The 16,886-nt window shown below is 39.2% G+C and overlaps 1 protein-coding gene across 7 annotated transcripts in view; it reads left to right on the top strand.

Moving 5' to 3' along the window:
- Positions 1-16,886, top strand: part of LOC115210291 (protein kinase C-binding protein 1) — a 111,717-nt gene that overhangs the window by 71,910 nt on the left and 22,921 nt on the right. For 6 of the 7 annotated variants that reach the window (XM_036502322.1, XM_029778798.2, XM_029778801.2 and 3 more), the window contains 8 exons: positions 3,652-3,764; positions 6,208-6,351; positions 8,399-8,512; positions 9,713-9,805; positions 11,632-11,719; positions 12,877-12,932; positions 14,432-14,512; positions 15,468-15,527. In XM_036502322.1, the coding sequence (XP_036358215.1) occupies positions 3,652-3,764; positions 6,208-6,351; positions 8,399-8,512; positions 9,713-9,805; positions 11,632-11,719; positions 12,877-12,932; positions 14,432-14,512; positions 15,468-15,527 (749 nt within the window). The remainder of the gene's footprint in view (positions 1-3,651; positions 3,765-6,207; positions 6,352-8,398; positions 8,513-9,712; positions 9,806-11,631; positions 11,720-12,876; positions 12,933-14,431; positions 14,513-15,467; positions 15,528-16,886) is intronic. The other variant, XM_029778799.2, reaches the window with a different exon arrangement.

Here is a 16,886-nt window from a genome sequence, read left to right as displayed (position 1 = left end):
ACAAGAGTACCACACACACACACATGTATGCATATATATATATATAAAAATAAATATGTAGAGTTAGAGAGAGGGAGAGCATCTAATACACCTGCTTGTTGTTTATACACTTGTCTTTGTCTTTTGTTTTTTCTGTAAATTTCAACTATATATATAGGTAATGAAAATTTATAGAGGTGAACTCTTTTCAAGAAACAACAGCAGATGCTCAATTCATTGAGCGATTAGATTAAAGTATTAATTTGAAAGAGACAAGTCCCAAGGTCAATGATACTCCTCATCAAAACCGACACATATCTAAACACTTTATAAGCGTGCAAACACACAACATACAAAAACATATATATACATATAATAGTGTAATTTTGTACCCAAATCCAAATCGGATAAGTAATTGCAATTACTTATCCAACTCTGATTTGGGCACGGAATTATGCTATTATATGTATATATATGTTATATGTTTGCATGCTTATAATGGCTGGATATGTGTCGGCTTTGATAAGGACTATTACTGACCTTGGAACTTATCTCTTTCAAATTAATACTTTAATGTATGTATATATATATATATATATATTTTTTTTTTTCAGTGCGAATCGTTTGTTATTACAGTGCCTTGCTTTACAATTCTGTAAATAATGATAATGGTATTTTTATGTAAGCTTAAAGCTTATGGTGTTCACCATGCAATGACTAAGGAAAATAGTCTAATAAAGAGGCATATATACCCCTTTATTAGACCATTAGAAGGCAACCTTCTTTTCTCTGTCAAGGGCTTATATGCCCCTTTATTAGACTATTTTCCTTAGTCATTGCATGGTGATTGCCATGAGCTTTAAACTTACATGAAAATAGCATTTATATATAATATATATATTTATATATATATATATGCATACATACATACATATATGTTTTTTCTAGTTTCCATTTACCAAATCCACTCACAAAGCTTTCAGAAGACACTTGCCTAAGGTGCCTCATAGTGGGACTGAACTTGAGACCACTTGGTTGGGAAGTAATCTTCTTAACTCACAACATACCACCTGCACCATATATATATATATACATACATACAGTGGATTGAAGGAGATTCCACTGCAATTTCTAGCAGGTCAAGTATATCAGATCAAAGCTCTCCATTTGCACAGATTTGACATTACGCTTAACAACAACAACAAAAAGTTGTTCAACATCAAAGAAACAACAGTCTTTTGTTTCTCTGTTTATCTTGACTCTCTCCCCTTCCCTCCCTCTCTCTATGTTTCTGCATGCTAGTTAGTATGTGTGTGTGTGTATTTGCATATGCATATCGATCTCCGTGTTTGCATATGCATATCAATGTTTGTGTGTGTGTCTGTGTTTTTTATCCTTCTTTCAGTTTAGCTTCATTTCTATTCTTTTCTCCTGTTATTTTCCCATGTGTGTGTTCAGCCACATTTCATTACAGATATATAATGTCACTAGCTTCTCTGACTTTGTGTCTGTCTCTTTATCCTTCTGCTTTTTTCCTTTCTCTATATTTCGTTTCCTTACAAACTTTCATCTTATTCTAAGAAGTGTAGCCCTTTCTTTGTGTTTATCTCCCCTTATCTCTGTGTCCCTTTCACTGTGTGTGTGTGGTGGGATGCATGTATTGTTTGTTAAGTGGCATAAATTTTTTGAAGGTGGTTGACCAGAAGGGAAGGTTGTGTTGGAAATAGAGACAGACAGACAGACAATTAAAGGCTAAGAAAAATAGACGGTAACAGGTACCTACAGGAAGTAGAGGTTGCTAGCTAGAAAGAGATACAAAAGCAAACATGGCAGAAGGTTAGATAGAGAAGTATAATGAAAGAGAGGACAATAGAGAGATAGGAGGAGCCATAAAAAGGCAGAGTCGTATTAGGAAATAGAGACTGGTAGAAGTAGGGTTGCTGGCTAGGAAGAGATATAAAGATATATATAGAGTGAGAGAGAGATACAAAGAAATAATGGATTAGTAACAGCCATTTGAACTCTCTTTAATGTACAAAATGCATTGGAGGGAAACAAGCACAAAGAATATAAAAGGGTGATAGTGTGTGTGTGTTATATATGCACAGTAATATTGAACAGTGAGAATGATTGTGCAACACCTCATTGGTGAATAAATATTCCTTATTTGTGGTTTAAGAAGTCTACCAATTGTTTCAGGCGAACCATTTGTAGCTTAGTTAACCTGCAAATAAAGTTATATCATCATCATTTAACATCCGCTTTCCATGCGAGCATGGGTTGGACGATTTGACTGAGGTCTGGCGAATCAGACTCCAATCTTGATCTGGGTGAATTTCTACAGCTGGATGCCCTTCATAATGCCAACCACTCTGAGACTGTAATGAGTGCTTTTATGTGCCACCGGCACGAGGGTTAGTTTGGTGGTCCTGGCAACGACCAAGCCCAAATGGTGCTTTTTATGTGCCACCTGCACAGGAGCCAGTCCAGCGGCACTGGCAACAACCTCGCTCGAATGTTTCACATGCCACCAGCACAAATGCTAGTAAGGCGACGCGGTAACGATCACACTCGAATGGTGTGTTTAACGTGCCATCGGCACGAAGGCTAGCTTGTTGCTCTGGCAACAATCTCACTTGTATGGTACTCTTAACGCTCCACTAGCAATGGATGCCAGTCACCGAGTTTGATTTCGACTTCACTGCCCCAGCATGGCCACAGCCTCAAGGCTGAAACATATAAAAGAATATGTAATAAAAGCTCCATAAACTAGAAGCCCTTAAACAAATATTACCTTTACCAGAATTAGAATCCCTTTGAAGAACAATCACAATATCAGTGTATGGTATAATATATACAACAGAACAACCATAAGTGAAGAACCATTTAATAAGTTCAACTCTATGAGAACTAGAATTTCAATGAAGAACAACTTAGAACCATGAGGAAGATTCACAGTTAACAAGTACATCAACCATATATATCCATCATCAGCTGCCTAATGGATATCATTATGGTTTCGACAGTACCATTCAATCTGGCAGTTATATATATTGTGTGTGTGTGGTGAGAGAGATAGACTGGTAGATTGATTGATGTAATGGCTACATAAACTTTATTAAGTTAATGCTGAATTTAAAATTTTGGAAATTCCAGGGTGTTGCAAGCAGTTCTGGTGAAAAAGTAATTGAGGAAGTAGTGAGGGATGTTTGTGTAGTCTCAGATGTTGTGGCAGAGCAGGGCAGGGTTTTTTGTTTTTTTTTACCTTGTAATTTATCAATTAAAGGTGTGTGTGTGTGTGTAAACAAACTTTTCCAACTTATCGTTTAATGTCTCTTGCTACACAAAGACAACATCAGTCGGTAAAACATGTATTTGATGACATATAAAACCCATTTTTTTCCTTTCAAAAAATTGTTTTAAAAAATCACTCCAGGTCCTATATGTGAAGTTGAGCCTCCCATAAGCTAATTTTCTCCCTCACACTGTTTTCCCTGAATATGTGCTACTGAAATTGGAGAGTATCTAACAAGCTCAAATATGTTTTATGCCATCAGATGTAATCTTTTAGATTAATAATCCTTTTGGCCAACTACTAACTGGACTGTTAACCCATTTCTCAGTAAAGAAATGGTTCCCTTTAAAATGAATCTCTCAATTATATTTTTCCAGGAACTCCACAGTCTTTTAAAAGAACTCGGCACAAGATTGATGATCTCTATATTGTACAAGTGCCACCAAAGAAACAGAAAATTGGTAGAAACGATGGAACTGGATTGGTAAATGTCTGTTAAATTTTGTTGCTGCTGCTATCCTTGTTGTTGTTGTTGTTGTTGTGGTAGCCTTGTCCATCTCGGCAGATGAATCGAAGAATTTGATCTGTGCTTCGAGCTGTGAATATTCTGTCTTTGTTGTGTGCATGTTAAATCATTCGGTCTTCATGATTCCACGTAAAGACTAAGTCTTTGGTAATGCCTCCAACAACCTAATAAATGTTGCAAAACATTTTCATTAAATTCAATAATTCCTCTAAATGTTCAAATATTTTTGTTTTCTTTTACCTTGTGATCCCACTAGTGCTGATGCCCTACAAAAAAGGCACACAGTACACTCTGTAAAGGGATTGGCATCAGGAAGGGCATCCGGCTGTAGAAACCCATCCAACCTTTGAGGAAGAGGATGAGGATTGACACACAAGGACACACTCATTAACCATTCCATTCAATCCCTATATATAATTAATACTTGATTTATTAATTCCTGCCCTACTTTTTCAACTGTCTGCAGTTAACTTTGCAAGCTCCTCCGTTTTATGTTGTATGTCTCTGCCAATAAAATCAACACTATGTAGTGGTGTTCATCCTTTAATAGGGTGTGGAACTCTCTAAAATATAATTCCTGGTGTTCAGCACGATAGTAGTGGCCAGCAAAGTCCTTACCCTGCAACGTGATTGACACCAGGACCGCCTAACTGGCCCCCATGCCGGTGGCACATAAAAAGCACCATCCGAACGTGGCTGATGCCAGGACCACCTGACTGGCTCCTGTTCTGGTGGCACGTAAAAAGCACTATCCAAATGTGATCGATGTCAGGCCCACCTGACTGGCTCCTGTGCCTGTGGCACGTAATAAGCACCCACTACATTCTCAGAGTGGTTGGTGTTCGGAATGGCATCCCAGTTGTAGAAACATTGCCTGATCAGATTGGAGCCTGGTGCAGCCGCTGGCTCTCCAGACCTCAGTCAAACCATCCAACCCATGCCAGCATGGAAAACGGACGTTAAATGATGATGCTGATGATGGGTGGGATATGTCCATAAATCTTTTCTTCAGTCTTCTGCTCACACTATGAGATATTTTGAGCCCTTGTGAGAAGCCTGAGGCACTCACCATCAGAGTGACCTTACAGCTTCTTCTTCATAGTCCAGATTTGTGATTCATGGAGAAGAATGCTTTCTACACGCACCCTGAAGAAGGCCATCTTTATTGACTTTGAAATACTTGCTTACCAGAGGCTACGTGACAGAGCTGCTCTTAACAGGACAATAGAAAATAATTGAATTTGAACTCTGAATTATTATTTTTGGTTTAACATCCGCAGTCTTCTACCCAGCCAGGTCCTGTCAAACCCTAACCCATCCCAGCATGGAAAGCGTATCTTGGTTTTCCATGCTTGCATGGGCCAGACAGAATTTGTTGCTACAAATTTTCTATGGCTTGATACCCTTCCTGTTGCCAAACTTCAGCTGTTTCCAAGTTAAGTAATATTCCCCCCTATGACCAGACATGTTTTCACAGAAGATTGGAAATTAATGACATGGGTTGTGTGACAATAGCACTTGTTTGCAACTATCACATGATGTCATGACAAGGAGACACAAACATACACTCACATGTTTACTCACACAGGCACACACATAGCTCAATGGTTTTACAATCGTGAGGTTGTAAGTTCGATTCCAGGCTGTGTTGTGTTCTTGAGCAAACACTTTATTTTTCACATTGTTCCTGTTCACTCAGCTGTAGAAATGAGTTGCAAATCACTGGTGCCAAACTGTATCGGCCCCTTAGCCTTTCCCTTGGATAACATTGGTGGCATAGAGAGGGGAGGCTGGTATACATGAGCGACTGCTGACCTTCCATAAAACAACCTTGCCCTGACTTGTGCCTGGGAGGGTTCATTCATGACCGAAAGGGGTCTTTCACAGTGTCTGTGTACCAAATCCAGTCACAAGGATTTGATCAGCCTGGATCTATTCTAGAAAACTGAAACCAAAACCCTGTGGTTGGAAAGCAAGCTTCTTAGCACACAGCCATTGTATTAAGTTAATCCAGTCGTCTGCTGTTTATTCCTTTTTACTGCCTTCAATGGTGGAACAATATCAATACATTGAAGAATGTTGATTCGTCGTGCCACGCATCAGTACAAGAATAAAATCATTGTGATTGTGAATATGGCAGACTGGCAATCCCAGAAGAAATTTTTTGTCTTGCATATTACAGAATTTGGACAGCACCGAGTGATATTTGATGAAGATAGCTTCATTAACATGAGTGATGTGACATTATATTCCTGGAAATCTAAAGAACATAGAAAAACTTGTGAATAAATGCTAAAAGCATGCCTTAGTCATTTTTGTTCTCTGCTGTTTTTCTTCATTTCATTTTTGTTATTATTTGCACATTTTTTATTGATATGTATTTGTTTTTTGTTTTGTTTTTTTGCAGAATAACAAGAATGATTATTTTTGCTGGCTGTGTCATCGAGATGGGGAAGTTGTTTGTTGTGAATTATGTCCTCGAGTATACCATATCAAATGTCTTGGACTTGATGAGCCATTCCCTGAAGTCTGGGTCTGTCCTGAATGTGAGGTAAATGGAAATATTTGACACATACCTCTCTCTCTCTCTCTATATATATATATATATATATATATGGTTAGGGCAGCGGACTCGCGGTCATAGGATCACGGTTTCGATTCCCAGACCGGGCATTGGAAGTGTTTATTGAGCAAAAACTCCTAAAGCTCCACGAAGTTCCAGCAGCGGCGGGTGGCGATCCCTGCTGTACTCTTTCGCCACAACTTTCTTCTCACTCTTTCTTCTGTTGGCCTGCTCGCTTAGCCACCAGGGTAACGTCATTTGAAGGCTAAAACAATGCGAAGCGCATTGTGACCAGCAATGTTAGCAACATCTGATAGCCTGGTCAGTCACGGTGATATATATGTATATATATATATTGATATATATGGTAAGACAACAAAAGAATGAAAGAGACCTCGATATTATGTAAATAGAGGAATTTATCTGTAAATGTAATAACCGAATAATTGTCACATATTACATTTACAGATATATATATATATATATATAAATATATAGTGTTTGTATAAAGCCAGTGATTCAGTCTGTATCTACTTGAAACTTAATGTGTCTGGCTACCTCCCAGTGAGTCACTTCAGCATTGTCTGCTGATTGCTTTGAATAAAACCCTGAGTCGTCGTCATTGTTTTAGCGTCCACTTGAAACAACCTTTCAGTCGTTCTGCCAACATGTTTCTGACATAGGGTTAATTAGCTCAAATGGTCATTGTTGGTTACACAATTTTTCTTGAAGATGTAAATGTATATCATCTTCATCATTATCGTTTAAGGTCCACTTTCCATGCTGGCATGGGTTGGATGGTTTGACAGAGAGCTGTCCAGACTCCAGCTGTCTGTTTTGGCATAGTTTCTATGGATGGATATCCTTCCTAACACCAATATATATAATAAGTAATATTAGGGAGTATAACTCCAAACTTACAGGGAAAAATTCGATTTAGTATTAAATCAAATTTCACAATATAAATATATATAAATTAGAGAAAAACCACTATTATGCAATTCAAACAATGATAGATATAAAGCAAATGTTTTATAATATATTTTATTTTTTTCTTTATGATTTGGTTTATGTCTATCATTGTTTGAATTGCATAATAGTGGTTTTTCTCTAAAAAGGGTCTAAGGGTAACTATAAAAATATTTCCCTTTGAAATTACTCTTATTTGTGGTTTGTGCTTTAATTGCCCTTTGCAGCATGTAAGGTGTCCTGTTAAAGATCACCTCTTTTGTATATAAATACGTACATTATCTTATATGAGAAATATATGTTTATGTGTGGACAGAGTGGTCTGTATTAGAGAAAGGGGTTCTGAAAGCATAATAGGCAAGAATAGGGTGGATCAAGTTTAGGGAGCTATTACCTCAGCTGACAACAAGGAGATTGTACAATGCTTGTATATGAAGTGCAGTGATGCATGATAATAGCAGCTCTGAATGCAGCGAATGTGTGAAGATTGGAATGATGCGAAACGTGCGTGCTCGTCTGATTGTGTAAATATTAATGTGGATGAATGACATGGCACAGATGAGATAAGAGAAGAACTGGGTTTATAAGAGGAATTAGGTGTAGAATGTGAAAAAGATGGTATGGACTTGTAATGTACTTGGGTAAAGAAATGTCAAGAGTTCCATGTTGAATGAAACGGTGAAAGAGAAAAGTCTGAAGAAGACAAAAGGGACAAGTGGGAGGAAACTGATCTCAGGAGGGGGAACTTCATGAAGGAGATGGTAAAGGAACACAGCAAATAGTGAAATGCTGATTTGAAAAGAAGGAATCCCCAGACTCATGCAAGCAAGGAAAAGCAGATGTAAAAATGATGATGCCTAAAAATATGCCAAAGAACTACACAGTTGGTGCATTAAAGTGTGTTATGGCCAACTTAATTTTCCCTCTGTTGTGTGTGTATGTCTCTCTCTCTCTCTCTCTCTCTCTCTCTCTCTCTCTCTCTCTCTCTCTCTCTCTCTCTCTCTCTCTCTCTCTCAGCATTTTTATCTAATTTATGTCCAAACTTTCCCATATCTCTTCTTTACAGAAAATTATGAGAGCTGAATGCATTAACACAAGATCCAAGGCAATGTCTATGATATCTCATGAACAGTTTTGTGTTCTTCTGAAGTATGCTCTGAACAGAATGAAACACCAATCAGTGAGTTTCTGCTTTTCTCTCTCCCTCCCACTCTCTGCTGCTGCTATCAGTAGTGGTACCACCTAATTAATAAACGTTTCCTTAATTAAAATTGGTCAGTTGTAACCAGGGGTGGATTTAGACCCCATGACTATTACAAACCATTGATAAATACTCCTGACTGTGTGATATAACATGGTTGTCCTCGCAGCAGATACATCTATCAAGGAACTACCATATAGTCTCACTTTACTGCACCAATCTCTCTCTTAGATTTGGTCTGAGAGAGAATTATTCGAGGATCAATTGGGTAAGTACCAGTCATGTGCTGGGGTCCATTTCCCCACCTGCTCAGACTGTAGCATTGTGCCAGTTTGGAGTTCAAGTAGAGCTCTGGATAAAATGTTTTACCATTTTTGTTTATATTACTTTCTTGTGTATCCGAATTTTAATGAGTTTAATTGTTAATTCATTAACTCTTCCAGAGTTAATAAAATAAATAGCAATACCGGTTAAATGCTGGAGTCGAGTTTAGACATCCTCCTAAAAATATTTGACCATGTAAGAATATTAAAAATCATGATTTTCATCACAGAAGAATTATTGCTATTTTCTTCTTTGACATCCTCATTATTATTATTATTATTATTATCATTATTAGAGCTGGCTGAATTGTTAGCCTGCCAGACAAAATGCTTCTTGGCATTTCATCTGGTTTTATGTTCTGAGTTCAAATTCCACTGAGGTCAATGAAATAAGTACCAATGAAGAATTGGAGTTGATGTGACCGACTAGCTCCCTTCCTCAACACTTTAGGCCTTGTGCCTTTAGTACAAAGGATTATTATTATTATTATTATTATTATTATTATTATTATTATCATCGTTATTATTATTATTATTATTATTATCGTCATCATCATTATTATTATTATTATTATTATTATTGTTATTATTATTGTTGTTTATTAATGTGGAGAGCTGACAGAATTGTTAGCACGCCAGGGAAAATGCTTTGTGACCTTTCATCCATCCTTTCGTTTTGAATTCAAATCCCGACAAGGTCCTCTTTGCCTTTCGTCCTTTCAGAGTTGATAAATTAATACCAGTGAAACCCTGGGGTTGACCTAATTGACTAGGCCTCCTTCTCCCAAGTTTCAGGCCTTTCGTAGTAATTATTATTATTATTGATGTTGTTTCTTTTTTCTGTTCCATTTTCCAGAGTTCTCCATTCCGTCAACCAGTAGATTTATGTGCGGTACCCAATTACCATGATTTTATTTACCATCCAATGGATCTGAACACAGTTGAAAAGGTTAGTTTCATGGTTCTTCTTTCAGGTTTATGGCAAAAGTTTTTTTGGGGTTTTTTGGGGTTTTTTTTTTTTTGTTTTGTTAATCATTCAGTTAATATTTTAGGGACATCTTTTTTGCTGCTAAAGAATTGATATTTTTGGTGGTTGTTGTTTAGGCCCAGATCAGCTCCCTCTCACTTAGCCAGTAATCAAAAATGTTCCAGCCATGACCATCATATCTGGGGTTTTTTTAACTCTGCAGGGGATGCTTTGAGGGAAATTTAGGTATTATTTTTAGTAGGATGAGTGACCCATTAGGAGTTCCCCACCTCCACCCACACCATAGCTCTCAAGGCCATTTTTCTTCTTTGGGGAACAGCATTTCAGAAAAATCTGTAATTAGATGTGTGTGTGATGATGATTATCATCATCATTTACCATCCCTGTATGTATATGTGTGTGTGTGTGTGTGTGTCTGCGTGGTAAAAAGCTTGCTTCTCAGCCCACTGTGTAGCACTTTAGGCAAGTGTCTTCCACTATAGTCTTGGGCCAACCAAAGCCTTGTGAGTGGATTTGGTAGATGGAAACTGAAAGAAGCTCGTTGAATATGTTTGTATGTCTGTGTTTGTCCTCCCACCATCGCTTGACAACCGATGTTGGTGTGTTTACTTCCTCGTAACTTAGCGGTTCGGCAAAAGAGACTGATAGGATAAGTACTAGGCTTACAGAGAATAAGTCCTGGAGTCAACTTGTTCCACTAAATGCAGTGCTCCAGCATGGTTGCAGTCAAATAACTGAAGCAAAGAATATATACATATATATATGTGCGTGTGTGTGTATAGGCACAGGGATGGTTGTGTGGTTCAGAAACCCACTTTGCAACCAAGTGGTTTCTGTTTCAATCCCACTGCATGTTACATTGTTCAAGTGTCCTTTTTTTTTAGCTGAAACCAACCAGTGACTTGTGAATGAATTTGGTAGACGGAAACTGTATGGAAACCCATCTTGTGCCTATATATACGTGTGTGTGTATGTCTTTTGTTTACTTCCCTGTCACTTAGTGGTTTGGCAAAAATCGATGGCACGTATAAAGCACCATCCGATCGTGGCCGTTGCCAGCCTCGCCTGGCCCCCGATCTGGTGGCACGTAAAAAGCACCATCCGACCGTGGCCGTTTGCCAGCCCCGTCCGGCAGCTGTGCCGGTGGCACGTAAAAAGCACCCACTACACTCACGGAGTGGTTGGCATTAGGAAGGGTATCCAGCCGTAGAAACAGTGCCAGACCCCAGTTGAACTGTCCAACCCATGCTAGCATGGAAAGCAGACGCTAAATGATGATGATGATGATGATGATGACCAATGGAATAAGTATCAGACTTGAAAATAAGATTGGTCTTGAAGGCCCTGAAAAGAGCCATGGCTCCTGCTGACTGAACGATGAAAAAATAAAACTTACCTGTTTTTGAGAAAGTAAACCGAAATGGTTACAGCTGGAATATCTTTGATTAGAAATGGCACTTGCAGAATCTTTCATCAGCGGGAATGCTTTGACTACACATGGCATTTGGGATATCTTTCTTTGACCAGCTGATAATACCTTTGATTAAGGATAGTGTCTGGTATACCTTTGATTAGGGAAGGCACCTGACGGTAAACGCCAGCAGCAAGAGCATCTATTCTCTTCAGTTCTGTTAATATTTATTATTCTCTTTTCATAAATTAAAATAAATTTAGAATTTTAAAATAAATTACATGATGTTTAAAATTTAGAAGGGATCATTATTCTCCAAAAAAAAAACCATGCTAATTCCAATTTTATTTCTCTTTTTCTTCTTTAATTCTTCTAGAATATCAAAAATAACAAATATGGCTCCACTGAAGCTTTTTTAGCTGATGTCAAGTGGATCTTACATAACTGTATCATATTCAATGGAAGTAAGTAGACCGATTCTTTTTTGGGTAATAGTATAAGCTGCTGGTATTAATGTCACAATTTAGTGCTGCACTGTAACAATGTTACAAACTTTTCTTTTTTTTTTTTTTTTTGCTGCAGTATATGCAATTGAGGTTATTTTAATTTAATAAAACAACAGCAACTGGCTTATTGATGGTGTGTATACATTATGCCAGATACACAGATGGCTGTTAAAATTTTTTTGTGTATCTCAATACAGACATCTTCATGAATCAGTCTTTGAAACAACATCCTTTAAAATTGTCTTCAATTGGTGTCTTGGTTGATATGAAACTTAGACATTAGCAGCAGAACAAGCTAGCTTCTATTGAAATGTAATGTATTCTCTTGTATTTTGACGCTTTTCCTATAATTGTGCTTATATCTTAAATGGCCAAGGCACAGATTCAATTCCTACAATTGTGGTATTGTTTTTGTTTGATGCCCTTCCAGTAGCTAACCCTTAACTATTTCTCAAGTCAGAAGTTTTTTATTCCATTGGACTTTGAAAGTGGAGAACCAGTGGATGATTTGTTGAGAGAAAATGTCAAAAATACCACCATTTGTAGCTGAATGTTTTTTCCGTGCAAAGTGCAGAATGTAAGGCACACATAAAAATAGCAAGATTCCATACAGTTTCCACTCGCCAGACATTGGTTGGACTGAAACTGCAGTAGATGACATTTGTGTCTAAGGTGTCATGCAATGAGATAGAATTCAAGATTGTGTGATAGCAAATCTAACTCCGTGTCCACCCAGCCATGCCTATGCCTTTGAAACCAAGCATGGCTGTGCGCTAAAAAGCTTGCTTCCCAACCATTTGGTCTCAGGATCAATCCTACTGCATGCCACCTTGGGAAAGTGTCTTCTGGTGTAGTCTTGGGCCAACCGAAACCTTGTGAGTGGATTTGATAGGTGGAAACTGAAAGAAGCTCATTGTGTGTGTGTGTGCATGTACACACATGCATATTGGCAACAGAAAGGGCATTTGGTTACAGAAAATCCACTTCAACAAAATTCCTTCCGACACATGCCAGCAGGGAAAAGTGGATGTTAAAATGATGGTGTGTGTGTGTGTCTGTTAACCTTGAACATCAATGAGAAAATGATTTTTATTGTGTAATTTGTCTGTCAACAGCTCACCATAAACTAACTGCAAGTGCTAAGATGATCATAAAGATTTGCAAACATGAGGTAAGTCCTGTGGTTCTTTGTTAGTTTGTTTTACACTTTTCTCTTAATTTAGTTTTTAATGAGTTCTGCTCTCAATTTTGCATCATTCACTTAAGAGCAATGTTGTCAGAAAGAAAAAGGGAATCATTCATTTTCTTTGTTTGGGATTTTTCTTTTGCTGGGTATACATACCTTGGAGTTAGATACTCGAGTCAATTTAATCAAATGCATTTGCTCAAATGCTGTTATTTTGTGCAAAATAGAAATTACTGCATCCGACAAAATATCCAGCAGCAGTTTTTCCAGCTCTTTTATGTTCTGAGTTCAAATCTTGCTGAAGTCAACTTTGCCTTCCATCCTTTCAGGGTCAATAAAATAAATACCTGTCACGTTCTGGGGTTGATGTCATCAACTTGCCCATCCTCCTAAAATTGCTGGTTTTGTGTCAGAAAGTATTATTATTATTATTATTATTAAAGCAGCGAATGGGCAAAATCGTTAGTGTGCTAGACAAAATGCTTAGCACTATTTCACCCGTTGCTACGTTCTGAGTTCAAATTCTGCCGAGGTTGACTCTGCCTTTCATCCTTTTGGGGTCAATAAATAAGGACCTGTTGAACACTGGGGTTGATGTAAACTCATCCCCTCCCCCAAAACTGCTGCCCTTCTGGCAAAATTTGAAATCATTATTATTATCATTATTAAGATGGTAAGCTGGCAGAATCGTTAGCATGCTGGGTGAAATGCTTAATGGCATTTTGTCTGCCTTGACGGTCTGAGTTCAAATTCCACCAAGGTCAAGTTTGCCGCTCGTCATTTCAGGGTCAATAAATTAAGTACCAGTTACACACCGAGGCCTATATAATCAGCTATCCCCTCCCCGAAATTTCTGGCCTTGTGCTTATAGTAGAAAGGATTATTATTATTATTATTATTATTATTATTCACTTTTAATAAAGCATATCCACAACCTTCTTCCAATTTCCACTCAATCCATTTCATTGCCTTTATGTCTTTTATTGAGTAAGATATAGACTTCACAAAAACTCTGTTTCCTTAGAAAATTACTATTTATAAATCCCACAATGAGAGATATTCAGCAACAGTACTTTGGAGTAAAGATTGTTTGCCAACATTACATGCCAGTCCTAGTTTAGGACGAATGTTGCTGTAATTTAGCCTCAGCAGACATCGTCTCCAGCTGCCTATACGACATGATCTGTGTCTTTATATTTTGTTTTGAGCTGAGTGGGGGTGCTATGTTCCCTTGTTCGAAAATATAAGGTCACAGATCGTGTCTTATTGCCAGATGGAGACGATGTCTGCTGGGGCTAAATTACAGCAACATTCGTCCTAAACCAGGACTACCATGTTATGTTGGCAAACAATCTTTACTCCAACCCTGTTTCCCTCTGTTTTAATGATCTGAAGCCTACAGAAGAAACCCTGCTGTTGTTGCTGCTACGACATGAACAGTTCCGTTGTCTGTGTTAAATTCTATTCCCTGTCTTTTGTTGCAGGTGGCAGAGATTGAAATCTGCCCTGACTGCTATGCTCGATCCTGTGAACAATCAAATGATGAATGGTTTTGTGAACCCTGTGTAAGTAATTCATTTCTTCTGAGAGAGAGTCTTTTGTGTAGCTTTGTAGGAACCAAATCTTCTTCACACCACACCCTACAACTTTGATGAACGAAGGGCACATCAGGTCATGCAGTTCTGGATCCAGTAAGCAGTATTAGAGTGGAGTGGAGGGGTGTAAATTTGGTGTTAGGAGTCCACTTTACCTGTAGATGATGCTTGGATGCACAGCAGAGCAAATGGAATGCGAGTCATAGAGACCCCTCTCACTACATGTTGCAGTTATGTGATCCTACATGGACTCAGTGATTCAAGAGTCGAGACACGAATGGAGCTCATAGAGGAAAAGATATTTAATTGAGATTTTCATGTCAGACACAGTGAAAAGCTTTGTTGATTTCTGAGAAATCTCTGAGATGATCTCCCTCATGTGGGTGGGTAGTGAGTTGTAAAGTAGGTCTCCAGAAGATAACATCATTATCACACCATCACCATTTGACATCTGTTTTCCATGGTTACATGGGTTGGATGGTTTTTGACATGATCCAGTGAGTCATAAGGCTGCATTGAGCTCCAATGTAAGCTTTGGCACACTTTCTACAGTTTAGTGCCTTTCCTAATGCCAACCATTTTACAGAATGTACCCTAAGTGCTGGTTTTTCCATGCTACCAATGCTGTTGAAGTTACCATGCAGCTCACAAGACTACAAACGCCCAGCTGGGTGTGTGTGTGGGTGGGGTCGTGCTTTATGCTAGGAGATGAGGGATTAAGGTATGGGAGAAGAGGGAAGACCAAACAAGTTCAGTTGGAGCTGCAAAGAGATAGTGGTAACAAGGCGCCCAGGTGTTCCCTCAAGTGTGAGATGAGTAGAAGTGAAAGGGGGCGAGAAATAGGAATGTGGAGTGGGGTAGGGGGCAAATTCTATACAATTTTCCATTCTAATTGTATCTGTTTTTTGTTTCCTCTTTTAATTAGAGCCATCCACACCAGATTGTTTGGGCAAAGTTAAAAGGGTATCCATTTTGGCCTGCAAAGGTGAGTATTTTAAACCTCATTTCTTCTTGTTTCTGTTTACAAACCTTTATGGGAATATGGTATGATAGCATTGACACACTTAACAATAAGCTCCCTCTCATATATATATGTGTTTGTGTGTACTTGTGTATGTATGTGTCCCCACAGATAGATTGTATCCATAACACTTTATCATCATCATCATCGTTTAACGTCTGTTTTCCACGCTAGCATGGGTTGGACGGTTCGACCAGGGTCTGGGAAGCCAGGGACTGCACCAGGCTCCAGTCTGATCTGGCAGTGTTTCTACAGCTGGATGCCCTTCCTAATGCCAACCACTCCGCGAGTGTAGTGGGTGCTTTTTACGTGCCAGGGGAGTCTGGCATCGGCCACGATCGGTTGGTGCTTTTAACGTGCCACCAGTACGGAAGTCAGCCAAGGCGGCGCTAGCATCGGCCACATTCGGATGATGCTTTTTATGTGCCACCGGCACAGAAGCCAGTCGAAGCGGCGCTGGCAACGGCCACGTTCGAACGGTGCTTTTTATGTGCCATCGGCACAGAAGCCAGTCGAGGCCGCGCTGGCAACGGCCACGTTCGGATGGTGCTTTTTATGTGCCACCAGCACAGGTATCACAACTACTATTTCCATTGATATTTGTTTTGATGTTCATGTACATGCACATGCACTTGACTTAACAGGTCTCCTCAAGCACAGCGAGATGTTCTGGGATCCAAGGTACTTTGAATGGGCAGGAGCTATGCAGAACTGGTGCCGGAAGCAGCCCAGGTCTTTGCAGTCACAGCACATCTCCAGAGATCTCGGTCCTTCGCCATTGCCTCAGTGAGGCCCAACGCTCTGAGGTCATGCTTGACTACCTCATCCCATGTCTTCCTGGGTCTACCTCTCCCCCTGATTCCTTCAACTGTTTGGGAGCGGCACTTCTTCACACATCTCTCCTCATCCATCCGCAGTACATGACCATACCATCGCAAGCGTCGCTCTTGCACACCACATCTGATGCTTCTTATGTCCAGCATTTCTCTCAGGGTGCTTACACTCTGTCGTGCATGCACACTGACATTATACATCCAGCGGATCATGCTAGCTTCATTTCTTTCAAGTCTACGCATGTCCTCTGCAGTCACGGCCCATGTTTCACTACCGTGAAGCATGGCAGTTCGCACACATGCATCATACAATCTACCTTTCACTCTGAGTGAGAGACCCTTTGTCGCCAGTAGGGGTAGGAGCTTTCTAAACTTTGCCCAGGCTATTCGTATTCTAGTGGTGACACTCTCTGAGCATCCACCTCCACTACTAACTTGGTCACCCAGGTAGCGGAAACTATCAACTACTTCTAGTTTCTGATCATTTCTA

This window comes from Octopus sinensis, linkage group LG4 (genome assembly GCF_006345805.1).
Source record: "Octopus sinensis linkage group LG4, ASM634580v1, whole genome shotgun sequence".
Lineage (NCBI taxonomy): Eukaryota > Metazoa > Mollusca > Cephalopoda > Octopoda > Octopodidae > Octopus > Octopus sinensis.
This window is presented reverse-complemented; position numbering and strand designations above follow the sequence as displayed.